This window comes from Stegostoma tigrinum, chromosome 8 (genome assembly GCF_030684315.1).
Source record: "Stegostoma tigrinum isolate sSteTig4 chromosome 8, sSteTig4.hap1, whole genome shotgun sequence".
Taxonomy (NCBI): domain Eukaryota; kingdom Metazoa; phylum Chordata; class Chondrichthyes; order Orectolobiformes; family Stegostomatidae; genus Stegostoma; species Stegostoma tigrinum.
Window position 1 is genome coordinate 84,742,448 of NC_081361.1, and position 13,215 is coordinate 84,755,662.

The following is a 13,215-nucleotide window of genomic DNA, read 5'->3' on the forward strand; positions in this document are numbered from 1 at the left end:
TTTGAAACAGTGCCTCACGGGAGGCTGCTGAGCAAGGTGAGGGCCCCTGGTGTTCGAGGTGAGCTACTGGCTTGGATTGAGGATTGGCTGTCTGACAGAAGGCAGAGAGTTGGGATAAAAAGCTCTTTTTCAGAATGGCAACCAGTGACAAGTGGTGTCCCACAGGGTTCAGTGTTGGGGCCGCAGCTGTTCACCTTGTATGTTAATGATCTGGATGAAGGGACCGGGGGCATTCTGGTGAAGTTTGCCGATGATACGAAGATAGGTGGACAGGCAGGCTGTACTGAGGAGGTGGGGAGGCTGCAGAAAGATTTAGACAGTTTAGGAGAGTGGTCCAAGAAATGGCTGATGAAATTCAATGTGAGTAAATGTGAGGTTTTACACTTTGGAAAAAAGAATACAGGCATGGACTATTTTCTAAATGGTGAGAAAATTCGTAAAGCAGAAGTACAAAGGGATCTGGGAGTGTCGGTCCAGGATTCTCTAAAGGTTAACTTGCAGGTAGAGTCCATGATTAAGAAAGCGAATGTAATGTTGTCATTTATCTCAAGAGGGTTGGAATATAAAAGCAGCGATGTGCATCTGAGGCTTTATAAAGCTCTAGTTAGGCCCCATTTAGAATACTGTGTCCAATTTTGGGCCCCACACCTCAGGAAGGACACACTAGCCCTGGAGCGTGTCCAGCGGAGATTCACACGGATGAACCCTGGAATGGTAGGTTTAATGTATGATGAACGGCTAAGGATCCTGGGATTGTATTCATTGGAATTTAGAAGGTTGAGGGGAGATCTAATAGAAACTTACACGTTAATGTCTGGTTTAGAAGGGGTGGACACTAGGAAGTTGTTTCGATTAGGCGGGGAGACTAAGACCCGTGGGCACAGCCTTAGAATTAGAGGGGGTAAATTTAAAACGGAAATGAGGAGACATTTCTCCAGCCAGGGAGTGGTGGGCTTGTGGAATTCATTGCCACAGAGTGCAGTGGAGGCCGGGACAGTGGATGCCTTCAAGGCAGAGATCAACAAATTCTTGACCTCAGAAGGAATCAAGGGCTACAGGGAGAGTGCAGGGAGGTGGAGGTGAAATGCCCATCAGCCATGATTTAAATGCTGGAGTGGACTTGATGGGCCAAATGGCCTTACTTCCACTCCTATGTCTTATGATCTAACATCAGTAATGCTGTTTCCATAGGGACAGACCTTGCCAACAGGCTATCTCTCCCTGGGCAATAGAAGTGCCCATACAGAAAGGTGTTCCCTCCTGAAACTGCTTGGAAGCCCCCAGGTTTCAGAGGCTGATTTCTCCACATAGCTGCGAGATTTCCATGGCATGGTCAAAATGACAAGGAACATGGCCTCTTGTGGTCAATTCAGTGGCTCAATCAGCAATCTCATGGGCGGCCAAAATGTGCCAACTTTCCTATATGCCAGCTGATTGCCAAAAGACCTGGAAAATTCTAGCCCATATGCTGTTCTTAAGAGCAAGCTAAGTATATTTTAATGTAAGAAACCCAGCTTCAAGATCCTGCATGCATCTCACACTATTGCTTTGTATATGTTTTCATACAGAGGTTATCCCTGCAGTAATCAATCCTCTGATTGGAAGATTCCAAGAAGTGACCCCACGATTGTCAACATGCTGCAGTCCCCATTCTATTCCAACAGCAACCCTTCACCATCCTGCCAGTGCAGCACAGGAAATCGATTGATTATGCTCCCAGAGTGCCCTGCAGCAGCTGGTGGTCTTCCTCCAGCACAGGTATTCCTGTGTGTGTGTGTGTGTGTGTGTGTGTGTGTGTGTGTGTGTGTGTGTGTGTGTGTGTGTGTGTTGTGTGTTTTTGCAGAGAGAGAGATGATAAGGGCAGTAGCATCACAACATCTTGGTGAAATACTGTTCAATATTATCTCGGCTACTAAAGAAAATGAAAGAAGAGAATTTTGCGCAAGTCCAACTTTGTATTGCACAATTTAAATGCAAAATACTGTAGTTGCCGAGAATCTGAAATAAAAAGCCAAAACTGTGGTGGAAATACGCCGCAGGACAGGTAGCATCTGTGAGGAATGAAAGAGTGTTAATATTCAAGATAACCTTGCATCAGATCTAACGTCCATTCTAATCAGAAAACTTAAAAGTTTAACTCTGTTTCACTTTCCGCAGAAACACTGCCAGTACATCCGAGGAAAGGTCACAGGACCCGAAACATTAATTCTGATTTTTTTTTCTTCACAGATGCTGCCAGGACCTGCTGAGCTTTTCCAGCAACTTCTGTTTTTGTAGCATTTCCAGCACTTTGTTTTGTTTCTCTTTTCTCTATTAAATGCAGTTTAATGTATAAAACCTAAAACCAATTGTACCTCTTGTCACTAAATGAGTTGCTTTCTCCATTACAGAGAGTCCAGCATACAACTGACATCCTGCAAAATCTCACCCAAAGAAATATATCAGACTTCCTGGTCAAAACATACCCGAAACTAATAAAAAACAGGTATGAGCCATTCTGTACATGTCTCCAAATCATTCCGTCGCTAAAATTCACAAACAGAAATTTTTGCATCTCAGCAACTTAATGGAGGGAGACAGAAGTTTGTGATCAGTGGTCATGTCTGCCACTAACCTTGGAATTAACAATCATTGCCTTATGGGTTTTGCCAAGTCGGACATCCAAATCAGTGATGTCATCAAGCAGGCTAAGCAGTTAATCACATTGAAAGATTCTCAGGACAGCGACTCCGGAATTAAAATGATTATCATTCACACGGTCATAAATTTTAAAGATAGTGGGAAGAAGTTTGAGACCAATACAAAGGAATAAAGTAGAAGCTAAGGCATAAATAAACTTAACAAAAACTGCTACACTAGAAATGTAGTTGTTCTATCATAACATGGAAATTAGACGTTGTGCAAAGTGGATTGTCAGGGCTAGAGAGATTGCTTATAAATAGTTATGACACTGTTGCCATTACAATCCCAGTTTCGCTTCAATTCAGCAAGGGATAATTTTCCAGGATCTGTTTTTCTTTGCGAAATATGGTAGCCTAAAAGGAAAGGTTCACCTGATTTCTTAAAATTGCCATCTGCTGGGACTTACCAGTGTGTCATGTGGAGGACATTCTCTGGGATTTCTGCCTGCAAACCCAGATTGACAGGCACCTGAGGCTCCTCCCATTTTCATAGCTGTGAACTCTGGCAGCTGAGCAGTCAATATAAATACCAAACCCCCTGGGCCATTAGAATGAAATTACCTGGTCGTCATCTTACAATTGACTTTGGAAAAGGCTCTAAAAGTTTGTGAAGATTAACCTTTCTCACTTTCTTCTATAATTTCAGCATGAAGAGCAAGTACTGGGTCAATGAACAAAGGTATAGAATTGTTTTCTTCGCAATTTGTAAATCACAGCTGTCAGATTGATTCTTGACTTAAATGGGTAGAAGTGGACCTCAGTGTGAATATATTACACACTATATGGGTTACCTGTTTGAAGCTTCATGACTACAGCCTGAAAGTTACACTGTGCGATAACATCTGAACATTTAAAATGTTCAGATCAAATTTATTTGCTATTTTAATAGTTATTCATCTACTTATTTTTATCGTTCAGCATAGTTTCCGTGCATAGCTTCCAAATTACATCTGTAAAGCAGTCAGTGGTGAATTCAGAAAGCTAAATAAAAGCACAGCAGAACCTGGAAGCACGAGACAAAAACAGAAAATGCTGAAGACCCTCAGCAGTAATCACCTGCAGATGGACACAGGAGTTAACAATGCAGCTAGACCCAAACTGTGAGATATGATGTCCACTGGGGTCGCCAGTTCAAAATTTGGAGTATGGGCTCTGGTGTAGCAGTGTCTGTTGTAGAGCTCCAACCAAGTGCTAATAGCTGTGAGGCGCCTTTAAATCATACATATATAATAGTAGAGATAGCCTGGCTGCCTGATTTTGTAGGCCTGAATATCTGTCCTTAAAAACCTAATGAGGAACGAGGTGCTTTTTACTTAAATACTTAAATAATATTGGATTAAACACACCATCCCTCAGTACGCCCCGACCCTCTGTCTCACTCACCTCCTTTCTGATCTCATAGTCCTTGAGTCTCAGTAACCTTCAAGCACCGAAATGAATACACAATGAGAAACAATTGAGGAAACACTAATCTACATCCAAAGCATCAAACAATTGGTGCTGTCCACACATTGTATCGCATTCTAGAGTGCATCCAGCAATTTCTGGATTTGTGATAAATATATTCGTAATCAGTTAGAAACATAGAAAACAGGCACAGCAGCAGGCCATTCAGCCCATCAACACTGCTCTACTATTCAACTTGATTGTGCCTAACCCTCTATCTCCTTGTCATAACCTCACTGTCCCCCCATTCCCATTGACGCTTATAGAAATGACCCCGAATGTCATGGGTCAATCGAGCCATGTGCCTTGAGTTGTTAAAGTGGAGAGATACGAAGCACTTGGGCATTTTTAAACTCATTTGTTGTCTGGTCTAGTTGTACTTAATAATGTGCTGGTGACCCGCCTCTTGAACCAAGGTGGTCAAAGTCCTTCCATGGCGCACTTAGAGAGAAAATTCCAGGGCATTTACTCAGTACAAGATGAAGAATCATTTCCACCTCTGCCTGGTGTGTGACATCGAGGCTAACTTGTAGTTTCTTTAGCGTTCCTTCTGCTCTGAGGTAGGATAGTGTTGCCAGGGAAGCCTTGGCAATTTGTTGCATTGCGTCTTCTGGTATTACATATTACAACACAGGATGAAATACTCCCAGGCCTTCAGAGATAGGCGTTGAGGTGGAGCAGGAATAAACCTAGAAAGTAATATGGAGAAAATTCAGAACTGAGAAAGGGTCACTGGACCTGAAACATGAATTCTGATTTCTCTTCACAGATGCTGCCAGAACTACTGAGCGTTTCCAGCAACTTCTGTTTTTTTTTACCTGATTTACAGCATCCATAGTATTTTTTAGCTTTTATTGGAAAATAATGTCTTGGCACCCAATATGTTCCCACATTAGAGCCATCTTGCCAGAAGTGGTGCCAACATGACAGTGACAGTTAGCCAACTGCGTCCATTAAGGGGCCACTGGGGGAAAGTTGATGACATTGCTCGTCGAATGGGAACCCATTTGAGACTGAAGTTCAACAGGTAACTGGAGCATGCATCCTGGTGGTAGACCAAGGGCCACCAATATCTCCTCTTGACTCCTGCAGCCTAGACCCACTGCAGTGAGTTGCAGCTAGAGCTCTTACCTCCTGCCCATCATGTTAAAGTTCCAGAATGTTGCAGGGAGTGCCTCCGGTTCAAGGTGCCCTCGCTCTAACCAACCTGCTTCAGCAATGTCCACCTCTGTCTTGATCTTTGGGAACTCTGACTGGGCCTCAGGAATCCAACCATTGACCTCACCATCCCAAATTGAATGGCAGAGGTGGTCTCACAATTAGCAAAGGACATTGTCCTGTTCTGTTATTGGATTCCAATAATAAGAGAGTTTATGTTTTGGTACAGAGACAGAAATGGTTTGAAAACATTTTGTGTAATTGCTGATATTTTAGAGAATGAGGGACACGAATTGCGATCTCGATGTTGTGTTGTTTTAACATTCTAGGTACGGTGGGATTTCAATCGGGGGAAAGCTTCCAGTTTTACACATTGACCATAAACAGATCGATGTCTTTTTTACCAGTTTGGGTCGTATGTTCAATGTCACTGGGGTAGGTCACATATGCACTTATTTCGACCATTGCCAACTACATTTCCTTTTAGGCTGCTGTGATTATTTTATTGCGTCTTATTTCACTTGGTGGCATTTACTGAAACAAAGAAGCTGTTACTAATAGTGAATGGCATAGAATGACACCATTTGGCCCATCATGTTTGCTGGCTCATTTACCAGAGCCATTTTGAATTAGTTCGAGAATTCTATCCTCTTCCCTCCCTTCCTTCCTTCTACACTCCACATACTTTCTTCAAAACTAGTAAAAAGCAGACTGATTTCATTTACTGTCACGTGTATGTAAGTACAGTGAACAGCCAAAAATTCAAATAACCCTGTTGGGCTATAACCTGGTGTCATGTGATTTTTGACTTTGTCCACCTGAGCCCAACGCCAGCACCTCCATGTTGTAGATTTAAGGTGAGAGAGGAAAGATTTAAAAGGGGTCTAAGTTGCAACTTCTGTGCAGCTGACAAGTCAACAGTTTTAAATGGTAAGCCCATCAACCATGTTATGAGAGTAAACCGGTTGATGTGGTGTATATGGATTTCAGCAAGGCGTTCGATAAAGTTCCCCACAATAGGCTATTGTACAAAATGCAGAGGAATGGAATTGTGGGAGATATAGCAGTTTGGATCGGAAATTGGCTTGATGAAAGAAGACAGAGGGTGGTAGTTGATGGGAAATGTTCATCCTGGAGAGCAGTTACTAGTGGTGTACCGCAAGGGTCGGTGTTGGGTCCACTGCTGTTTGTCGTTTTTATAAATGACCTGGATGAGGGCGTAGAAGGATGGGTTAGTAAATTTGCAGATGACACTAAGGTCGGTGGAGTCGTGGATAGTGACGAAGAATGCTGTAGGTTGCAGAGAGACATAGATAAGCTGCAGAGCTGGGCTGAGAGGTGGCAAATGGAGTTTAATGCAGACAAGTGTGAGGTGATGCACTTTGGTAGGAGTAACCGGAAGGCAAAGTACAGGGCTAATGGTAAGATTCTTAGCAGTGTACATGAGCAGAGAGATCTCGGTGTCCATGTACACAGATCCTTGAAAGTTGCCACCCAGGTTGACAGGGCTGTTAAGGAGGCATACAGTGTTTTAGCTTTTATTAATAGAGGGATCGAGTTCCGGAACCAAAAGGTTATGGTGAAGCTGTACAAAACTCTGGTGCGGCCGCAGTAAGGGAATGGAACGCTTTGCCTGCAACGGTAGTAGATTCACCAACTTTAGGTACATTTAAGTCATCATTGGACAAGCAAATGGACGTACATGGAATAGTGTAGGTTAGATGGGCTTCAGATCGGTATGACAGGTCGGCACAACATCGAGGGCTGAAGGGCCTGTACTGTGCTGTAATGTTCTATGTTCTATGTTAAAGTGTGCGTCAGCATTTTGCCAGTGATCCTGGGGCTTACCGACATGACTCTTCAATCTTGTGCAATCTCAGCCCTCAGAATGATTGGGGCAGAGCTGGTCCTACTCCTCCTCTGTTCCCTTGTGCTTTGTGCTGGTAGTAGTCAGTTCCCATGCAGTATGTGTTCTCTAGTCCCTGTGTCGGCTGTCTCTCTTTTGACTTTGTTTTATTCATTCACATTATTTGGGCATCACTTGTTAGGCCAGCATTTAATGCCCAGCCCTAACTGCCCTGGAAAAGGTAATGGTGATCCACATTAACAATGCTGTTGGAAGGGAGTTCCAGGAAGGAACAGCAATATAATTCCAAGTCGGAACAGTGTGTTGCTTGGAAGGGAAGTTGCAGGTTGTGGTGCTGTCAAGTATGTGCTGCCCTTGTCCTTCGAGATGGTTGAGGTTATGGGGTTTGAAGGTGCTGTCTAATGACGCTTGGTTAGTCATTGCAGTGTATCTTGTAGGTGGCACATGCTGCTGCCACTGAGCATCGGGGTTGGAAGGAGGGATAGGGTTTTTTTCATTCATTCACAAGCTGGCCAGGCCAACATTTGTTGTTCATCCCAAGATACCCAGAGGGCAGTTAAGAGTCGGTCACATTGCTGTGGGCCTAGAGTCACATGTAGCCCAGATCAGGTGAGGGTGGCAGTTCCCTTCCCTAAGTTAGCTCAGTTGGCTGGATGTCTGGTCTGCAATGCTGAGTGATGCTAACAGCATGAGTTCATTTCTCACACCCAGCTAAGGTTACCAGGAAAATTATCCACCTCCTTTCACCTGAGACATGGTGACCGTCAGGTTAAGCTACCATCTGACTTGTCTCTCCCTAATAAGAAATGAGTCTGTGGTATTTTTAACTTCAAAATCTGTTGAAATTTCTTCTGTCAGGCAGAGAAATAGCATTCTTAAATACAAGCAATATAAATATTTGTCAGTGTCGATTATATAAAAAAGAACAGGCAAAACACTGACAACTTTTATTGAGATCCGTCTCTTGATTAAACATTAAAAATATAAAAGAAATAATAATATAATAAATTAGCCCAGAGGAGAGTTTTTTAGAGCAGCAACGCTGTGTTATTTTCAGGGTCTATAGATTGTTAAGGTGTAAGGATGGCCTTTGGTAGAGTGATGTGCTCTTCTGTCAGATGTGGAAGATTAGGGAGAGTTTCCATGTTTACTGTTGATTATGTCTGCAGGAGGTCTGTTTAGTTGTGAATCCTATTGGACTGAATGGATTGTTTAGAGCAGCAGTTAGAATCAATGACGAATTTACAGGAGCTAGGGTGTGTGATGGATTACAGTTGTAGGGAGGAAGATCAGGCTATCTCCAGGAAAGGTAGGAGGGATAGGCAGGCAATGCAGGAGTCTCCTGTGGCTAATCCCATCTCAAATAAGTATGCTGTTTTTGAAAATGTAGGGGGTAATGGACTCTCAGGGGACTGTAGCATTAACAGCCAGGTTTTGGTGGTTAGTGCTGCTGCCTCACAGTGCCAGGGACCTGGGCTCAATTCCAGCCGCGGGTGGCTGTCTGTGTGGAGTTGGTATATTCTCCCCATGTCTGCATGAGTTTCCTCTGGGTACTCTGGCTTCACCCCACAGTCCAAAGATGGGCAGGTTAGGTGGATTGGCCATGCTAAATTGCCCAGAGTGTCCGGAGATATGTAAAATTAGGCGGATTAGCCATGGGAAATGCAGGGATGGGATAGTGGTGGGATGCTCTTCAGAGAGTGGGTATGGTCTTGCTGGGGCAAAGGGCCTGTTCTATGGAGGGCTTCTATGTTTCAGGTTCTGAGACTGGCTCTAATATAATGAAGGGTATGTTAGGTTCCAAACGACCAATTGTGATAGTGGCCTTTCTAGTCAGAGGCACAGACAGACCTTTCTGCAGCCAGAAATGAGACATCAGAATGATGTGATGCCTTCCTGGTGCCAGGATCAAGGATATCTCAGAGGGGCTGCAGAATATTCTCAAAGGGGGAGAGGGACCAGCCGGAGGTTGTTATACACATTGGAACTAATGACATCGGAGGAGAAAAGGATGAGATTCTGAGGAGAGAATGTAGGAAGTTAGGCAAGAATTCATAAAGGAGGTCTTCAAGGATGGCAACATCTAGATACTCCCCGTGCCACGAGATAGTGAGGGTAGGAATAGGGGAATAGAGCAGATGAATGCGTGGCTGAGGAGCTGATACAGGGGGAAAGGATTCACATTTTTTGATCAGTGGGATCTCTTCTGGGGTAGAAGTGACTTGTATGAGAAGCATGGATTGCACATGAATCGAAAGGGGAATAACGTATTGGCGGAGAGATTTGCTAGAGCTGCTCGGGAGGATTTAAACTAGTAAGGGGGTGGGACCCAGGGAGACAGTGAGGGAAGAGATCAGTCTAAGGCAGGTATAGTTGGGAAAAGGAGTAAGTCAAACAGTCAGGGCAGGGGCGAACGAGGTAGAACTGATAAATTAAACAGCATTTATTTCAATGCAAGAGGCCTGACAGGTAAGGCAGATGAACTCAGGGCATGGTTGGGAACATGGGAATGGGATATCATAGCATTTACAGAGACGTCTCTCAGGTATGGACAGGACTGGCAGCTTTATGTTCCAGGGTATAGATACTACAGGAAGGATAGAAAAGGGAACAAGAGAGTACGGGAAGTGGTGTTTTTGATTAGGGATAACATTATTGCTGTACTGAGGAATACATCCAGGGAATTTATTTGGGTAGAACTGAGAAATAAGAAAGGGATGATCACCTTATTGTGTTATAGACCCTCCCAATAATCAGAAGGACATTGAGAAACAATTTTGCAAGGAGATCTCAGTTATCTATAAGAATAATAGGGTAGTAATGGTAGGGGACTTTAAATTTCCATACATAGCCTTGCATTGCCATAGTGTTAAGGGCTTGAATGGAGAGGAATTTGTTAAGTGTGCACAAGAAAATTTTCAGATTCAGTTTGCGGATGTACCTACTGGAGAAGGTGCAAAGTTTGACCTACTCTCGGGAAATAAGGCAGGCCAGGTGACTGAGGTGTCAGTGGGGGAGCACTTTGGGGCCAATGACCATAATTCTCCTGGGATGCTGCTTGGCCTGCTGTGTTCATCCAGCCCCACATTTTGTTGTCATGGAAAAGGATAGACTGGATCTAAAAGTTAAAGGTCTAAACTGGAGGAAGTACAATTTTTACGGTGACAGGCAAGATCTTTCAAAAGTTGATTAGGGACGGATGTTGTATCAGAGACAGTAGGAACTGCAGATGCTGGAGAATCCGAGATAACAATGTGTGGAGCTGGATAAACACAGCAGGCCAACTAGCATCAGAGGAGCAGGAAAGCTGATGTTTCAAGTCTAGATCCTTCATCAGAAATGGGGGAGGGGGAGAGGGTTCTGAAATAAATAGGGAGGGAGGGGAAGGCAGATCGAAGATGGATAGAGGAGAAGATAGGTGGAGAGGAGACAGACAAGTGAAAGAGGTGGGGATGGAGCCAGTGAAGGTGAATGTAGGTGGGATGAAGGGAGGAGATAGACCAGTCTAGGGAGGATGGACTGGTCAAGGGTGCAGGATGAGGCTCGTAGGTAGGAAATGGAGGTGTGGCTTGAGGTGAGAGGATGGGATAGGTGAGAGGAAGAACAGATTAGGAAGGCGGGGACGAACTGGGCTGGTTTTGGGATGCAGTGGGGCAAGGGGAAATTTTGAAGCTGGTGAAATCCACATTTATACCATTGGGCTGCAAGGTTCCCAAGCAGAATAGGAGTTGCTGTTCCTGCAACCTTCGGATGGCATCATTGTGGCACTGCAGGAGGCCCATGATGGACATGTCATCTAAAGAATGGGAGGGGGAGTGGAAATGGTTTGCGACTGGGAGGTGCAGTTGTTTGTTGCAAACCGAGCGGAGGTGTTCTGCAAAGCGGGCCCCAAGCCTCCGCTTGGTTTCCCCAATGTAGAGGAAGCCACACCGGGTACAGCGGATGCAGTATACCACATTGGCAGATGTGCAGGTGAACATCTTCTTGATGTGGAAAGTCTTCTTGGGGCCTGAGATGGGGGTGAGGGAGGAGGTGTAGCACTGCCTGCGGTTGCAGGAAATAGTGCTGGGGGTGGTGGGGTTGTCCCCTGCCCCATTGCATCCCCAAAACCAGCCCAGCTTGTCCCCGCCTCCCTAACCTGTTCTTCCTCTCACCTATCACTTCCTCCCACCTCAAGAAGAATGTTACCAGCTTGGCGGGTATAGGGAGAGGCTGAATAGGCTGGGGCTAATTTCACTGGAGCGTCGGAAGCTGAGAGGTGACCTTATAGAGGTTAATAAAATCATGAGGGGCATGGATAGGGTAATTAGACACGGTCTTTTCCCTGGGGTGGGGAAATCCAAAATTAGAGGGCGTAGGTCTAATATCACATGACACCAGGTTATGACCCAACAGCCCAAAATCTGTTGGGCTATAACCTGGTGTCATGTGATTTTTGACTTTGTCCACCCAAGCCCAACACCAGCACCTCCACACCATAGGTTTAAGGTAAGAAAGGAAAGGTTTAAAAGCAACCTCAGATACAACTTTTTGTGCAGCGGTTGGTGCGTGTGTGGAATGAGCTGCCAGTGGAAGTGGTGGAGGCTGGTGTAATTACAACATTTAAAAGGCATCTGGATGGATATATGAACAGGGAGGGTTTAGAGGGATATGGGCCAAATGCTGGCAAATGGGACTACATTTATTTAGGATATCTGGCCGATATGACATCAGCAAGTTGGATGGAAGGGTCTGTTTCTGTGTTGTACATTTTTATGTCTTTATGACTAATTCAGTGTTAAACTTCTAAATACACATGAGCAGATTGTAAAGGTACCATATCAAATTGGCAGGCTATGTTCACGGCTCCCTCTAGTGGCAGAAAACTCCTTTCATTACCTGTACATTACTTTTACAACATTCCCGACACACTATTCCCAGTGACTGTCTGTATGTTTAACTTGTTTATTTTGCATAATAGGGCAACAATACACAGATGACGTTTAGAAGTCTGAATGTTTTCCTGAAGCATTTGGAGACTGAAGATAATGTCAAGGTCAGTTTCTGCAGTCGGACATCCTCCAGGAAAGATAAATTATTGAAAAGATTTAACTGAGCCTTAAAGCCAGAGCACATGAAGACACCAGATGTAACATCTAACATTGTTATTTCAGGAGTATTTAAATTTCTTAGATGGAGTTTTAATACATATATATGTGTGTACTTGGACTTTTTTTTTACATGTGGTAATTATTTTTTCACTTATTAATCATCAGACCAAGGGCAGGAATGTCTTATGAGGAAAGCTTGTATCCACTGAAGCTTACAATAATAAGAGCTGACTTAAGTGAACCACAATTCTGGAGATTTCCTGGACAGGGTAAACGTCCAGAGGATACTTCTTCTTCTGGGTGAATCTAGAACTAGGGGTCACTGCCTAAATATCAGGGGTCGCCCATTTAAAACAGAGATGTGGTGGGTTTTAATCTCACAGAAGATCATGATCTTTGGAACTCTCTTCTTGGAAAGGCAGACGAAGGAGAGTCTTTGAATTTTTTAACGCAGAGGTGGATAGATTCTTGTTAAGCAAATGGTTGAAAGATTATCAGGGGTTTGCAGGAATGTGGGGTTGAGGTTACAGTCAGATCTTATTAAGTGGTGAAGCAGGCTCAAAGGGCTGAATGGCCTACTCCTGCTCTTTGTGCACATATAGTTCCAGGGGGAGGTCATCACCCAGAATCCTTGAGGCTTCAAAAATGTAATCCTTCATAATTTAGTGACTGCCTTCAACAGATTTCCATCCTTTCTAAAATAAGGTCACCAGTTCTGTCCAGATGTGGTCTCACCAATGCCCTGCAGTTGGCTGATGATGAAGAGATGAGCTATGATCAGCACTGAATAGAATTTTTAACAGACACCCTGGATATAGTACCTGCCACTAGTATAATCCATTAAAAAATCATTTAATTGCTTGACAAATTTAGAAATAATGTTATATTCCCCAATATTAATGTTCTTCATCTCTGTGAATTCAAAACTCAGGCCACTGCAATTTAATTCTTTTCAAAATAAATGAATAACTAA

General features: G+C 43.9%; 1 protein-coding gene across 4 annotated transcripts in view; it reads left to right on the forward strand.

The window, feature by feature from the left end:
• Positions 1-13,215, forward strand: part of abca4b (ATP-binding cassette, sub-family A (ABC1), member 4b) — a 156,406-nt gene that overhangs the window by 114,541 nt on the left and 28,650 nt on the right. For all 4 annotated transcript variants that reach the window (XM_059648065.1, XM_059648068.1, XM_059648067.1 and 1 more), the window contains 5 exons: positions 1,569-1,758; positions 2,391-2,485; positions 3,328-3,360; positions 5,615-5,720; positions 12,113-12,187. In XM_059648065.1, coding sequence (XP_059504048.1) covers positions 1,569-1,758; positions 2,391-2,485; positions 3,328-3,360; positions 5,615-5,720; positions 12,113-12,187 — 499 coding nt within the window. The remainder of the gene's footprint in view (positions 1-1,568; positions 1,759-2,390; positions 2,486-3,327; positions 3,361-5,614; positions 5,721-12,112; positions 12,188-13,215) is intronic.